The sequence below is a fragment of the Coptis chinensis genome, chromosome 7 (assembly GCF_015680905.1).
Source record: "Coptis chinensis isolate HL-2020 chromosome 7, ASM1568090v1, whole genome shotgun sequence".
Lineage (NCBI taxonomy): Eukaryota > Viridiplantae > Streptophyta > Magnoliopsida > Ranunculales > Ranunculaceae > Coptis > Coptis chinensis.
The window spans coordinates 24,806,060-24,821,607 of record NC_141462.1 but is presented as its reverse complement, the minus strand read 5'-3'; the positions used below and the strand labels follow the sequence as shown (position 1 = coordinate 24,821,607).

Sequence of the window (15,548 nt, the reverse complement as noted above, 5' to 3'; positions counted from 1 at the left end):
ATCTTGTGGGCCTTCAAAGTGGGTCTATGTGCTGCGTCTAGTGGCTGGCATGTCTTTTGGCATTTTTACAACTTCTCGCCTTTGCGTAGAGTTCGTCTGAGCAGCTCACTTGCCAAATTCGGAGTCCTGGTTCAACAAATATGAGTTTCGGAAGTTTGATGCTTCTGTGCACGTAATCCTATTTCTGACTTGATTCTGTCCTGTTTGAGTCTTTGGGATTTAGTCTGGCTTTGTTGGGCTTCACATAGGCTTAATTGGAAAGCTTTATGTATACTTACTATTCCGTGCTTAAATACTGGCTTTATCATTATTTTTACGTTGGTTGCGCAAACCTGCAAAAGCTCGAAAATACGATTATTTCATGATTATTAAGCACATAATTAACCGAAATGTTACATCTACGGGGTTTTATAATACAATTTTAGTTGCTTATCACCTCCCAACACCAATACGAATGTGAAATCTTCAACCTATGCTTCTTCCCCACCTGAGTTACTCCAACACTGATCAACCACGAGTTTTGATTCTCCCAAGACGAAGACCCAAAAGTCTCCAAACCATAAATAGTAATAAACTCTGTGACAGTGGCAGATTAGCTACCCCTAGAAGGAGAGCCTCACCAAGAACCCTACGAAGGGGTGGTGGCCTGAACCCTAGCCCCCAAACCAACAATCCGGAAAGGGAGAAGATAAATGGAAAGAACCTCACTCCTGCCAACCAACACTGAAGACAACCACAACCAGTTATAAGCAAAATAATCCAATTACACCTCCGTAATCGTATGAGAAATGTCCAACCATGTATATCTTACTTGATGCTGCACCCAACCAAATAACACCATAATAAAACTGGAAAGAGGAAACCGAGATCGTACTTGTTTTGGATCTTCATTGTAACATAGAACTAGCCTGCAAAAAGGAGGTGGCTTTCGACAAATTAGAAACCATAAACTCCAAATACCATACCTCTTGATCCAAACGATCTATGCCGATCACACTATAGGTTAGAAAAACCCATAAAAACAACAAAGTTTTTTTTTTATCACAACAGCAGTGAGACACTAAAGAAGTTGATAGGAAATTAATCAGTCTAATTAAATAGACTAATCTAACCCTAGTTAAACCGCAAGCGCACAGCTATCGTTGAAAATAGTTGCGGCAAACGGGTCGATCCCACAGGGATTGCTACTTCGGACAAACGAGTACTAAAATATTACCTAACCTAATTCGACAATGTTGTTTTATAGAAGTTTGAATTACTATAAACTAAAATTAACTAATTACTATGAAAACAATAAATTGAATGGATTAACTATTAAGGAAGAAAACACTAAGGCATTCGAATCCACCCTAGACCGTTGTAGATTATCTTAGTTTAATTAATTTTAAAGTTCTCTTTTTAATACGAGTAGCATGAGGGAAAGGTAACCCTTGCTTGCTCGAAGATGTGAGCGTGTAATTCTTAAATAATTCTAACAAATCGTATTAATTGAATTTCAGCAAACAGATATAAACCCCTAGCAAAAATTGTCTTTTTACAGTATAACTTCTCACAGGTTTAAATAAACTTTAGAACCGATGCTTTGATATCAACAGAAACTTAATCCAACAATTGACTAGTCTAGACATGGATTAAACATGCAGGATATAATCAATGATAGAATTTCTACATAAATCAGAGAATTCAATTAATTATTTACTGTAAAACTTAAGTCAGAGAACAATAACCCAATTAAACTTAGAAAACCTACGCAAGTCTAGGGCTTCATCTAAGCCCTAGCTTGGAATTTAGCTAGACATGATAATCAAACTGAAAATAAAGTAAAAGTTAGGAGAACTCATGTTGACAGTGAAATCTCCTTGGCTTTCCTTCGTCTCGTTCTCGATTTCCGTGCGTATCCAATTCTCGCTCTTCGGCTCTCCGGTGTTATATTCTGTCTTCTCTGTTGTGGAGCGCCCCTCTATACTGTTTCTCTCCTCTATATATAATGGATTGGTTAGGGCAGTGTTTTATTTATTTGGAATTCAAGTCGTGGCGAGAGGTTCGGTTGGGCAATTTTATCGGAAAATCGCGAAGTCGGTCTCCTGTTTGTAAAGAAAGATGGATAGAAGGTGGTGATCGGGTGGTCCGGTAGCTAGATACTATGGTGGGAATGGCATATGATGGTGCGGTCTTTGATTTATTCGATTTGAATGGGCGGGATTTGAGGGATTTGGAGTCTGTTCGCGGTGGAGAAGGAAAGAGTCTTAAGGACTGATTCGGTGCATCAAGCCGGATGGGGAATGGTGTGGCCCTTAGTGGGTATGGGATTTTGAGTATATGGGCTTTGTTATTTGGTTATGGGCTGGTCTCTTTAGTTGCACATGGTTTGGTCTTCAACACCTCCTTTAGTCATGTGATTTCAGGCTTTAGATGTCGGCCCATAACCCGCAAGCTTGTACTGTTCACGTGCATCCTTGAGCCAATATATTCAAGACCCCATATCCACCAGTTCCCATAGATTAATCCCTCGACTGATCTAGCACCATATACGTTCCATGCCAGTCCAACTAGAACCATTGTACTAACTCAATCAACGCCTACTCCCTGGAATGTACTGCTGACAAAACAGTAGTTATGCATTAATATTTCCATGTTAACTTCAATTCCTGCAAAGTCACCAAAAATACGCTAACTAAATCAAACGAATAAATTAAACGAACTAACTAATATAAAATTGAGCGTAAATATATATAGCATTTACGTGCTTATCAAATCCCCCAAACTTACATTTTGCTAGTCCTCGAGCAAAACTAAAACTAAACTAATGAGAAAAATAAAAATCCTAACTCACTTTCGTAGGAATCACGATTACACTTAGCATGTGTAACAAGCCTTTTAAACCCCTAGGTTACCCCTAGTGGACGAGTTTAGTCTCGTGAAGGTTTTCAGAAACGGTACCCACAAACATTAACATAGCATAACCAATGGTGATATAATTTTCTCATGGATACAAATAAACTTTTTCTCCCACTGATAAACAAATTCAAAAATCATTAATTATCACAGTTTCCATCATTATCACCAAGACGCATTACTACTTCCAAAGATAGAAATCATGGACTATTACTCCAAACTAAAGCGCGTGTGTGTGTTTAGCCAAACTAATACAAGCTCATATCCAAGTAACGAAATTCCTAACTTACTATCTAAAGAATATATCAACCTCAATCCTCATCATTCATACACTCACAAGAGTCTCTCTTTTAGATAAGTTTTCAATTTTTTTACCTCAGTATGCGAGGGAAATGAGTAAAATAATAGAACATCCCACATATTTAGCGGAAAAGACGGACTTATGAAATTTCAAAAACAAATTAGTCTCATGGAAAGAACATCAATCACATGTGAAGTGTCGGGTCCTTCACTTTAGCATCCTCTCACCTATTCTACACTTCATATCATACTTTTGTGATAAGTCTGGGTATTAAGACGGGGCTTAGGATAGGTTAACAAGAAAATGGTAAAAAGGAATAAAAAATTTATGAGAATAAACTAAAGACCATCTTGTACTTGACCTTCATGGAAAATTTCTTCATTTTGTAGACCACATTACTTGACTTTCCACTACTTCTGCTCAATGATTTTTTTTTTTTTTTTTTTTTTTTTTTTTTTTTTTTTTTCTATTGAATCACTTTGAGCAAAAGGAATGATTTTCTTCATTTGATTTTGGTAAATTTTCCTTCCGAATCTTCTTTCTTCTAGTTTTCTCCTTAGTCTTTTAGAAATTCTCAGAAATATATATGGGTAAGGCCAATAATATGGGTTTACACTCCTTATCTGGAGTTGGGTTAAGTATAGTTGGTTTGAGAAGAAAAAGGCTTAATATATAAGGCTCAAAAGGGGTTAACATGATGATCCTACTAGGTGGGATAAATAAAGGCTAATTGGTTCACTACTTGACTTATCAGTATGATATTCCGCTTCGAATAGACTACAAGACCTAATGGCTATCTCCCCAGTTGATGTCATTTCGTGATCGACCAAAATAAGAAAAAATGATACCATACAACAAATTTAAGCACAAAAAAAAAAATGATTGAGTCAACTTGGACTCAGAATTTACGTAAAAACTCTCCAAAAAATTCAAAGACTCAAGTCTCACAGGTTAAGTCTCTATATTCCTCTTCTAGTTCACTAGGAGATTAAATTACTCTTCAATTTGACATGTATCAGGTGGCTAATAGTACATATTCCACTTTGGCTTAGACTTTCATCAACAAAATCTATTTCTAGAGGTAGAAAATAGTCTAAAAGCAACAATGACTTCAAAAGTGACTCTTAACTTCATAGATTCCTTGAAAATCAGTGGCTTTAGAAATCAATTTTTTTTTTTTTTTTTTTTTTTTTTTTTTTTTTTTTTTTTTTTTTTTTCTCATCATAGAAAATCACCATTAATCATACCATGTTGGATATTTATTTTTCGCTAAACAAACATCTTGTTCCCACCCCCAAAACTTCTTATAGACATTGTCCTCAATGTTAACATAGATTCGTAATTTAAAAGATAACAACATGGACAAGTAAAAGTATATAAGTAAAGAGGTTACCAAGAGCTTCCAAAAACGAAAAATAATTTCTTTGAGTCACCTGTAGAAATTAGTACCTCACAAAAGATATAACAATGATAATATAAAAGAGGAACCAAGTTACTACAATGACTAAAATGTGTCACGTGTCTCATCCCATAGAGTTACACGTCTCCAAAAAGGCAGAGAAAAGGTGCTAGAGTGGAATGCATGATACACATGCACAAAAGACTCAACAAAAATAAAAACATGGGTTGCCTCCCATAAATGAGCGCCCCAAAATTGAAAAAAATTACTGATTAACGTCTCCTTTGTATTCTAGCATTTCATAAATTTAAAATGCTTCACACACCCAATTCTTAGATGAAATATTTGGGAACAAATGTTTCTCATTGGCGACTCATACTAGAAGAAAAAACAAAACCTAAAAACAACTAAAAAAACGAAAAAAAACCTAAACTACTAAAATACAACAAGCATACTTATTTAGTCATGATAAACAGGATCAATAAGATCCACTTCTTCCACATCCTTATTAGCAAAACTATTAAGATATGGTTTCAAGCGTTCACCATTAACCTTAAACATACGACCATCCGTAGGATCCTCTAACTCAACAGCTCCATAAGGAAAAATAGTTTTAACGATGAAAGGACCAGTCCATCTAGAACGTAACTTGCCAGGAAAAAGACGCAAACGAGAATTATATAGCAAAACTTTTTGATTAGGTTCAAAGGACTTGTGAAGAATAGATTTATCATGAAAAATCTTAGTCTGCTCCTTGTAAATCTTGGCATTCTCATATGCCTCATTCCTTAACTCAGCTAACTCATTTAATTGAAGCTTACGTTGTGAACCTGCTCTACGCATGTCAAAGTTAAAAGTTTTAATGGCCCAAAAAGCACGATGTTCTAATTCCACAGGCAAATGACATGGCTTCCCAAACACAAGCCTATAAGGAGACATACCAATGGGAGTCTTATAAGCAGTCCTATAAGCCCAAAGGGAATCATTAAGACGTTGAGACCAATCCTTACGGTCAGGTCGTACCGTCTTTTCTAAAATCCGTTTAATTTCCCTATTAGATACTTCAACTTGGCCACTAGTTTGGGGATGGTATGGGGTAGCAAGTTTATGAGTAATAGAGTACTTTTTCAATAAGGATTCAAACGCACGATGTGTAAAATGAGTACCATTATCACTTATAATTGCACGAGGAGTACCAAAATGAGAAAATATATTATATTTCAAAAAGTTAACTACAACCTTGTGATCATTCGTTTTACATGGTACCGCCTTAACCCATTTAGAAACATAATCTACCGCGACGAGGATATAAAGATAACCAAAGGAAGGTGGAAAAGGACCCATGAAGTCTATACCCCACACATCAAAAAGTTCAACAACCAAAATAGGGGAAAGAGGCATCATGTTCCTATGGGAAATATTACCTGTGACGACATCGATCACATCCTAAACAAAACTCATGTGCATCTCTAAAGAGAGTAGGCCAATAAAAACCACACTGCAAAACCTTAGCAGCCGTCTTCTTAGGACCAAAGTGACCACCACATGCATAGTCATGGCAAAAAGAGAGAATACTACGAAACTCACTCTCGGGAACACATCTCCTAACAATCGATCGGGGCATGACTTAAACAAGTATGGGTCATCGGAAAAAATACTTAACCTCAAGAAGAAACTTAGATTTATCTTGTTTTCTCCAATGAGAAGGAAACTGACCTATAACAAGATAATTAACAATATCTGCAAACCAAGGCAACTGGGAGACACTAAAAAGTTGCTCATCAGGGAAGGACTCATTCAAAGGCAAAAGACTAGTAGAAGACTCTACTATAAGCCTAGACAAAGTGGTCGTGACCACATTCTCTCACCACTTTTTATCCCTAATCTCAATGTCAAACTCTTGTAATAAGAGGACCCAACGAATAAGACGCTTTAGCATCCTTTTAGAAAGAAGATACTTCAAAGCCGAATGATCAGTAAACACGACAACCTTAGACCCTATGAGATAATACCTAAACTTGTCTAAAGCAAACACAACAGCTAACAATTCCTTCTCGGTTGTAGTGTAATTCATTTGGGCATCATTAAGAGTTCGACTTGCATAATAAATTACATGGGGCAATTTATCAAACCGTTGACCTAAAACAGCCCCAATAGCATAGTCGGACGCATCACACATTAACTCAAAAGGTACACTCCAATCAGGTGGTTGTATGATAGGAGCGGTAGTCAATAAATGTTTAAGCTTCTCAAAAGCTTTCAAACAATCATCATCAAAGACAAAATCGACGTCCTTACCAAGTAAATTGCATAAGGGACGAAAAATCTTGCTAAAGTCCTTAATGAATCGCCTATAAAATCCAGCATGACCTAAAAAAGACCTAATATCTTTCACAATCTTAGGTGGTGGAAGACTAGAAATGACATCAATCTTGGCCTTATCAACCTCAAGGCATTTACTAGAAACAATATGACCAAGAACAATACCCTGTTGAACCATAAAATGACACTTCTCCCAATTCAACACCAGATTCTTCTCCTTGCACCTAATTAACACTAATTCCAAATGGTGCAAACCCTCATCAAACGAATCACCAAATACAGAGAAGTCATCCATAAACACCTCAAGAAACCTTTCTACCATGTCAGAAAAAATGTTAAGCATGCATCTCTGGAAGGTACCAGGTGCATTACATAACCCAAATAGCATATGACGGTAGGCAAAAGTTCCAAAAGGACAAGTAAATGTAGTCTTTTCTTAATCCTCAGGTGTAATACATATTTGGTAATAACCGGAATAACCATCGAGAAAACAATAATACTTATGACCGGCTAACCGTTCAAGCATTTGGTCAATAAAAGGAAGAGGAAAGTGATTTTTCCTAGTGGCTAGATTCAACTTACGATAGTCAATACAAAAACGCCCCCAAGAGTCATACGGTAGGAACTAACTTCGCCATTCGTGATTCTTAACTACCGTAATACCAGACTTCTTAGGGACAACCTGAACCGGACTCACCCATTGACTATCGGAGATGGGATAAATGATACCCGCATCTAACAACTTAAGAACCTCGGCTCTCACTACCTCTCTCATGTTAGGATTAAGCCGTCTCTGGAACTCGCGGGTTGGTTTAGCATTCTCCTCTAGATGAATATGATGCATACAATCGGTGGGGATCCTATTAATAATATCGCAATAGTCCACCTAAAAAGTCGTCTTATGGTCTCTAAGAACCCTAAGCAATTTACTCTCTTGTTCACTATCAAGATTAGAAGCAATAATAACAGGCAAGGTCTCATCAGGCCCCAAAAAGACATACTTAAGAGTATCTGGTAATGGTTTCAACTCAAGCTTAGGAGGACTATCTATGGAAGAAACTGGTTTAGACTCAGAAGGAGAAAGAGGTTCTACCTTGGTTTTCCACTTATTAGTATCTAAGATCGGGGTAGCATCAAGCAAAGCATTAACTTCACAAATAGAACTATCCACATCAAAATCACCGCCAAAATGAGCTAAACAAGACTCAAGAGGGTCATCGGAATAACTCTCTAAGAAAGTCTTATGGACCACAGACTCAATAAGATTAACTTCCCAAAAATCATCAGGCTCAGGGGGTTGTTGACCCACATTAAACACGTTAAGCTCGGTAGTCATATTACCAAAAGAAAGCTTCAACACTCCATTACGGCAGTTAATGATAGCATTAGATGTGGCTAAGAATGGACGACCTAAGATAACAGGAATGTGGTGCTTAGGGTCCTGAACAGGCTGTGTATCTAGGACAATAAAATCAACAGGGAAATAAAACTTGTCAACCTGAATCAAAACATCCTCAATAATACCCCGTGGAACTCTCACAGACCTATCCGCCAACTGAAGAGTAATGGTGGTGGGTTTTAACTTACCAAGACCAAGCTGTAAATAAACCGAATAGGGCAACAAATTAACACTAGCCCCTAAATCTAGCAATGCTTTCTCAATCATATGATCACCAATTACGCAAGAAATAGTAGGGCATCCAGGATCTCTAAACTTAGGCGGGGTTTGGTTTTGGATAATGGAGCTCACTTGCTCAGTAAGGAAGGCTTTCTTGTGCACATTCAACTTACGTTTCTGTGTGCACAAATCCTTAAGAAACTTAGCATAAGAAGGAACTTGTTTTATGGCATCAAGTAATGGAATATTGATTTGAACCTTTCTTAGCCTGATCTAACCGTTGGGGAAAAGGAGCTTTTGGTATATAAGAAGGTATAGGACTAGTCTGCACAGGAGTAGGAGGTTCTAAGCTCTCCTTGGAAGTATTACGACTAGTAGTCCCACTTACGTCATTCTCCTCCCCTTCAATCTCTATAGGATCATATCCGACCTCACCATCCTTAGGTACCTCAACCATATTATCAACCTGTTTACCACTCCTAAGAACAAGTAATAGACTTGGCTTGCTCTGGTGGTTCCCTTGGTTCAAGTTAGAACCTATTTCAAATTGTCCCCTAGGATTAGCTATTGGTTGGCTAGGAAACTTACCCCCTTCCCCTCATTCAAAGTATTAGCAATTTGACCAATTTGAACTTCCAACTTCCTAAGGGCTTGAGCATTCTCGAGTAGCCATTTGGACCGGTTTTGCATAAATCGATCGGTCGTTTCTCGAAGTTTCATGGTGGTCTACGTGCTAATTGAGCCATAGTTTCCTCTAAAGGTGACAAGTTAGGTGGTTGGGGTGTATCTTTGTTGCACCGGTTTGTATTACTAACTGGACCACCCCGATGTATACCCTTGGACCAAGATAGGTTGGGGTGGTTACGCCACCCGTGGTTATCGTGATTAGAAAACGGATTATTGCGGCTTTTGGTATGAATTAAAAGCATTAACTTCATGCAAGCCACGCCGGTGGCAATTATCAATCACGTGATCAAGACTATCACACAACAAACAACCGGGGTCTCAACATTATTAACTTGAGTGGAGATTTTGTCTCCTTTTCTACCTCAAGAGCCTCAACTCTTCTAACTAAGGCAGCTATTTTGGCATTCGAGTCAAAATCTTTATCAACATGAAACATAACATTCTTTGTAGTACTACTAGCCACCTTCTTAGGCTCCGACTAGTTTCCCATTGTTGGACCTTTTCAAAGAACGTCTTCTAAAAAAGCGACCATGCATCATCCACGTCTTATCATAGAAATCTCCAATTACTCATGGTCTCAATCATAGCCTTAGAGCTAAAATCAAGACCCTCATAGAGAATCTCAGATTAGCATACCCTTCTCTAGGCCATGGTTAGGACACTGCAAGAGCAGGTCCTTGAACCTCTCCATACACTTCCATAATGACTCTCCATTGGCTTGGCAAAAGATGATAATTTTTTCTAAAAAGTTGCCTTATGATTAGGGAAAAATTCTTTAAGAACACAATGCATAATCTTTCCCATGTAGTTATGGAATTAGATGGAAGAGTGTGAAACCAACTCTTCGCTTTCTCCTTAAGGGAAAAAGGGAATAACTTCAGCTTTATAGCCTCATTGCTAAACTGTTGAAGCTTCACAGTCCCACAAGTATCTTCAAACTCCCTTACATGAAGATATGGATCTTCCTCATCCGTACCCCTAAACTTAGGAAGTAACCCAAGTAGATTGGGCTTTAACTCGAAATTATTAGCATTGGTCGGTGGAGGAACGATGCAAGATGGTCGAGTTGTCCTATTAGGATATATGAATTTCTTAATAGACCTAGGTACTTGGGCAACAATATCATTATTATTGTCAGCCATGTCAGCAAAAATTGGTGTATTGCCGACAAAGGTTATAGGTATCTCTAACTCGGCGAGATTTCTAATCCTTCTACGGAGTGTCCGTTCAATTTCTGAATCAACAGTGCTAACTCTGGATTATTGGATCGAGTCTCAATCATAAACCACTTCTAAAACCTAAGACTCTAATAAATGATGCAAACGATGCTCACACAACAATATCAAACAAATATTTCAACCCAGATTGAATTTTAAATATTGTTTAATATATTTGCTCCTAAACCCAAATAACACGATTCCCAGTTCTTGTGCAAAAGCACCGTCACTCGATCCACGTGTCAAAAGGGCTTTCCTAGTGAGCGGGCTAAAACCTGTCCTAATGCAAGATGCCTAAGGCTGGTCAAAGGTGACTTAACCAATCCTAAATGCAAGAAACAATAAAAACAAGCAAAACACACAAAACAAACAAAGTCCAAGCCCACAAAGGAAAGAGACATACCTCCGGCGTGAGCCTTCGAGGGCTACTTGCGACACCGGGTGACGACAAGCAAGCAACTTCACAAAGTCCACAACAAATCACGACTATCAACCTTGTAAGAAGAAATCTTTGCTTAACTATCTACAAAAATAACTAAAATTAAACACGTAAACTACTTAATTAATATTACTACGACTAAACTTAAATTACTTAATCACGATAAATAAGACTTTTAAAACTCAATTGTGCCACTACAATCCCGCGCAAAAAAAAAAAACTTGATAGAAAATTAATCGGTCTAATTAAATAGACTAATCTAACCTAGTTAAACCGCAAGTTATACGACTATCGTTGAAAATAGTTATGCGACGAAAACGGTCGATCCCACGTGTATTGCTACGCCGGACAAACGAAAGTACTAAAATATTACCTAACCTAATTCGACAATGTTGTTTTATAGAAGTTTGAATTACTATTAACTAAAATTAACTAATTACTATGAAAGCAATAAATTGAATAGATTAACTATTAACGAAGAAAACACTAAGGCATTCGAATCCACCCTAGACCGTTGTAGATTATCTTAGTTTAATTAATTTTAAAGTTCTCTTTTAATCTGAGTAGCATGAGGGAAAGGTAACCCTTGCTTGCTCGAAGATGTGAGTGTGTAATTCTTAAATAATTCTAACAAATCAGATTAATTGAATTTCAAAGAAACGGATATAAACCCCTAGCAAAAATTGTCTTTTACAAGACAACTTCTCCTGAGGTTTAAATAAACTTTAGAACCGATGCTTTGATATCAACGTAAACTTAATCCAACAATTGACTAGTCTAGACATGGATTAAACATGCAGGATATAATCAATGATAGAATTTCTACAGAAATCAGAGAATTCAATTAATTATTTACTGTAAAACTTAAGTCAGAGAACAATAACCCAATTAAACTTAGAAAACCTACGCAAGTCTAGGGCTTCATCTAAGCCCTAGCTTGGAATTTAGCTAGACATGATAATCAAACTGAAAATAAAGTAAAAGTTAGGAGAACTCATGTTGACAGTGAAATCTCATTGGCTTTCCTTCGTCTCGTTCTCGATTTCCGTGCGTATCCAATTCTCGCTCTTCGCTCTCGGTGTTATATTCTGTCTTCTTCTGTTGTGGGAGCGCCCTCTATAATGTTTCTCTCCTATATATATAATGGATTGGTTAGGGCAGTGTTTTTTTATTCGACCGAATTCAAGTCGATGGCTTCGGAGAGGTTCGTTGGGCGATTTTATCGGAAAATCGCTAAGTCGGTCTTCGTTTGTAAAGAAAGATGGATAGAAGGTGGTGATCGGGTGGTCCGGTAGCTAGATACTATGGTGGGAATGGCATATGATGGTGCGGTCTTTGATTTATTCGATTTGAATCGGGCGGATTTGAGGGATTTGGAGTCCGATTCGCGATGGAGAAGGGAAAGAGTCTTAAGGACTGATTCGGTGCATCAAGCCGGATGGGGAATGGTGTGGCCCTTAGTGGGTATGGGATTTTGAGTATATGGGCTTTGTTATTTGGTTATGGGCTGGTCTCTTTAGTTCCACATGGTCCGGTCTTCAACACCTCCTTTAGTCATGTGATTTCAGGCTTTAGATGTCGGCCCATAACCCGCAAGCTTGTACTGTTCACGTGCATCCTTGAGCCAATATATTCAAGACCCCATATCCACCAGTTCCCATAGATTAAGCCCTCGACTGATCTCGCACCATATACATTCCATGCCAGTCTAACTAGAACCATTGTACTAACTCAATCAACGCCTACTCCCCCGGAATATCTGGCCGAAAGCGGTAGTTATGCATTAATATTTCCATGTTAACTTCAATTCCTGCAAAGTCACCAAAAATACGCTAACTAAATCAAATGAATAAATTAAACGAACTAACTAATATAAAATTGAGCGTAAATATATATATAGCATTTACGTGCTTATCAGAAGTCGAGGAGAAGATTTGTGGAAAGAGGAAACAAAAAAATGGAGGAGAGAGTTAAATCAGATAAGATCGAGTTGTTGTATTTTTTTTTTCAAGGCTTTACTAGATCCAAGAGTGGGGCAAAATGTTGAATAAACAGGAACGTTATTGAGAGAGTCTGAGTAGAACTACTCTAAAAGGTTGTTTGTTTTTTCGGTTTTCAGCGTTAAGAGGCGCTGAAAAGTAAGTTTCCAGCATTCGTGGTTGTCCAGTTGTTTGTTTTTTAAGTTCACTTCAGCATTCAGCGAGACATTTGCTCTTCAGCGTTTCGCGGTCTCACACCTCATAAATGATGAAAAAAGAATTGTTAAAGACTTCATTCCTTTCTTGCCCCTCATTAGCCGCTCTCCTTTCTCTCCATCACTCTCCCACATTATTAGACAACCTATCCTACAAAATATAATCCCAGTGGAACATCAAAATAACCCTATTAAAGGTTGCTTAAAATAAGGTACTCTTTCTTTTATTTTTTCTTTTGGTATAAAGATTGGTACTCTTTATATCAGTAATTCTTTCTAAGGGTTTATAGATTATTATGCTGTTGTTTGCAAAGAAGGGAGGGTTGTGGAAGCAAATGGAATGCTATTTGTGACGATTCGGAGTGGTGAGGTTCCTGATGCGGATTCTTATAATATATTGATGGATGGCTATTGCTTGGCCGAACGAGTGGATGATGCACTGAAGCTCTTTGATTCAATGGTTTCTAAGGGGGTTAAGGTGGATGTTATTAGTTACAATGCTTTGATTAATGGATATTGTAGAAGTAGGAGAGTAGATGAGGCAGTGGGTATGTTTTAAAAAATGCAATGCAAGGGGTTGAAACCTACAGTTGTTAATTACACTACTCTGTTGGGTGGGCAAGGGCAAGTTGGTAGAGCTTTGGGCAAAGGAATATCTCCAGATGTTGTTACTTACAATTCCATAATTCATGGACTTTGTGTTTCTGGCTTTTTTAAGGAAGCCACATAGTTTCTGAATGATATGCTGGATAGGGGAATTCCACCAAATGTTGTAACCTATAGTTCTCTGATTTCTGGTCATTGCAATTCGGGGTATTGGCAAGCAACTAGTAAATTTGTCAATGAAATGGAGGATCGAAGAATTCCACCTGATGTTGTGACATTGAACATATTTATTAATGGTCTATGCAAAGCAGGAAAACCTAACGACGCACATGAACTATTAGAAAATATGATTCAAAGAGGTATTGAGCCTAACAAGGTGACATATAACACACTGGTACATGGATATTATTTGGCGGGGAAAGTGGATACTGCTCTGAAGCTCATTGATTCAATGGCGGTTAAAGGTCTTCAGCATGATGATGTGAGTTTGTTGTTCTTTTCATGGCTTACTTTGACACTTGGCATATTTATTATAATGCCTCTATGTTGAAAGAGGGTTCTTGTCTGTGGTTAAACTGATCCATTGCAATGTTGTTTGTACTTGTGCATACACGGGGATTCCATGAAAGCTGCTAATACTCTAATAGTTATCACAAACTTGTGATTATGAACTTCATGGTGCTATAATTGCTATTATCATAAGCTCACATGAGACATTCTAGAATGCACTATGCATTGTTTCTCATAGATGTATGTTTCAAACACCAAAAGTTGAAAATGCTATTGATATTAGACTATGCTTTAATTTGAAATGGCATCTAACAACTAACAAAAGTACATGTTTGTCATTTACATAAAAGTCTTTATGGTCTTAAACGAGCCCCTAGGTCTTGGTATGAAAAACTTACACAATATAAGATATACCCAAAATGTGCTCAAAATGTTGAATAAACAAAGGAAACTCTGTAAAAAAATAATAATAAGATATTTTATTTTTATAAACTATAAGTTTGTGTTCAAAATTGATAACAGGGGTAAAATTGTTCAAATGATTTATATTCAAAGATTGATATATTTAGTCATTTAAAAACAAGTGGGACAGAAAGCAAACATGTTTTTTAGAGTTCAACAATCAGCATTGAGCATTCAGAGGGTGGGCCATTTAGCATTTAGCATTTAGCATTCAGAGGCTCAAAAAAACAAACGACCCCTAAATTAAAACATATAATCGACCAAGAAATCCAAAATTGGGCTGATATAAAAACCGAAATAAGAATTAAATGAGTACTTTGTTTTGAATGTTAAGTGTTGCCTATAGAGTTTATGTAAACAACCGACAACATAAAAACACATTTAAAAGTTTTGAACTAGCTAGATTTGGCGAGGTTAGAAAACCTTCTTCTGACACAAAAACAGAGCCATATTTGACAGCTCCAATTGATGGCTCAAATGCACAACTAACCCAAGTTGTTATTAACTTTGACATGTGAAATTATTTTTTTGTTCTAGCTCCAAAACAAAAAATCAGTAATAGGTACTAGGGATAAAATGGTAATTCAATCTTAAAAGTCGGATAGCACAAATTCAAATTTGCATTCTAATTGGGCGTATGACAAAACCCATCAATTTGATCAGGTACTATTTTACTTATTTGTTACATGAAAAAACTAACATATAATTAACATTAGTACTCAACTAGCATAATTTATTGAATTTGTATCCAAAGAATGGCTAAATATAATGGGGTTTTTAGGTTTTGGTCCTCCTAATAATAGGGTAATTAGGCTTTGGTCTAACAATGACCGATTATTAGGTTTTGGTCCTCCTAACCGTGAGTTAACCATGAGTTGACTTGGTTGACCAACGATGG

General features: G+C 37.2%; 1 protein-coding gene across 1 annotated transcript; it reads right to left on the bottom strand.

Annotated features, from left to right (window-relative positions):
* Nucleotides 1-7,803: 7,803 nt before the first annotated feature.
* Nucleotides 7,804-10,364, bottom strand: LOC147486753 (uncharacterized). The gene is made up of 2 exons (XM_086573844.1): nucleotides 10,153-10,364; nucleotides 7,804-8,797 (listed from the first exon to the last, which is right to left on the bottom strand). The coding sequence occupies exons 1-2, from the start codon at nucleotides 10,362-10,364 to the stop codon at nucleotides 7,804-7,806; spliced, it is 1,206 nt and encodes a 401-aa protein (XP_086429970.1).
* Nucleotides 10,365-15,548: the final 5,184 nt, after the last annotated feature.

Coding starts and splice junctions, on each gene's coding strand:
- LOC147486753 (XM_086573844.1), bottom strand. CDS start 10,364: ATGGCTGACAATAATAATGATATTGTTGCCCAAGTACCTAGGTCTATT. Junction 8,798..10,152: donor CATGTAAGGGAGTTTGAAGA/TACTTGTGGGAC, acceptor GATCAGGCTAAG/AAAGGTTCAAATCAATATTC.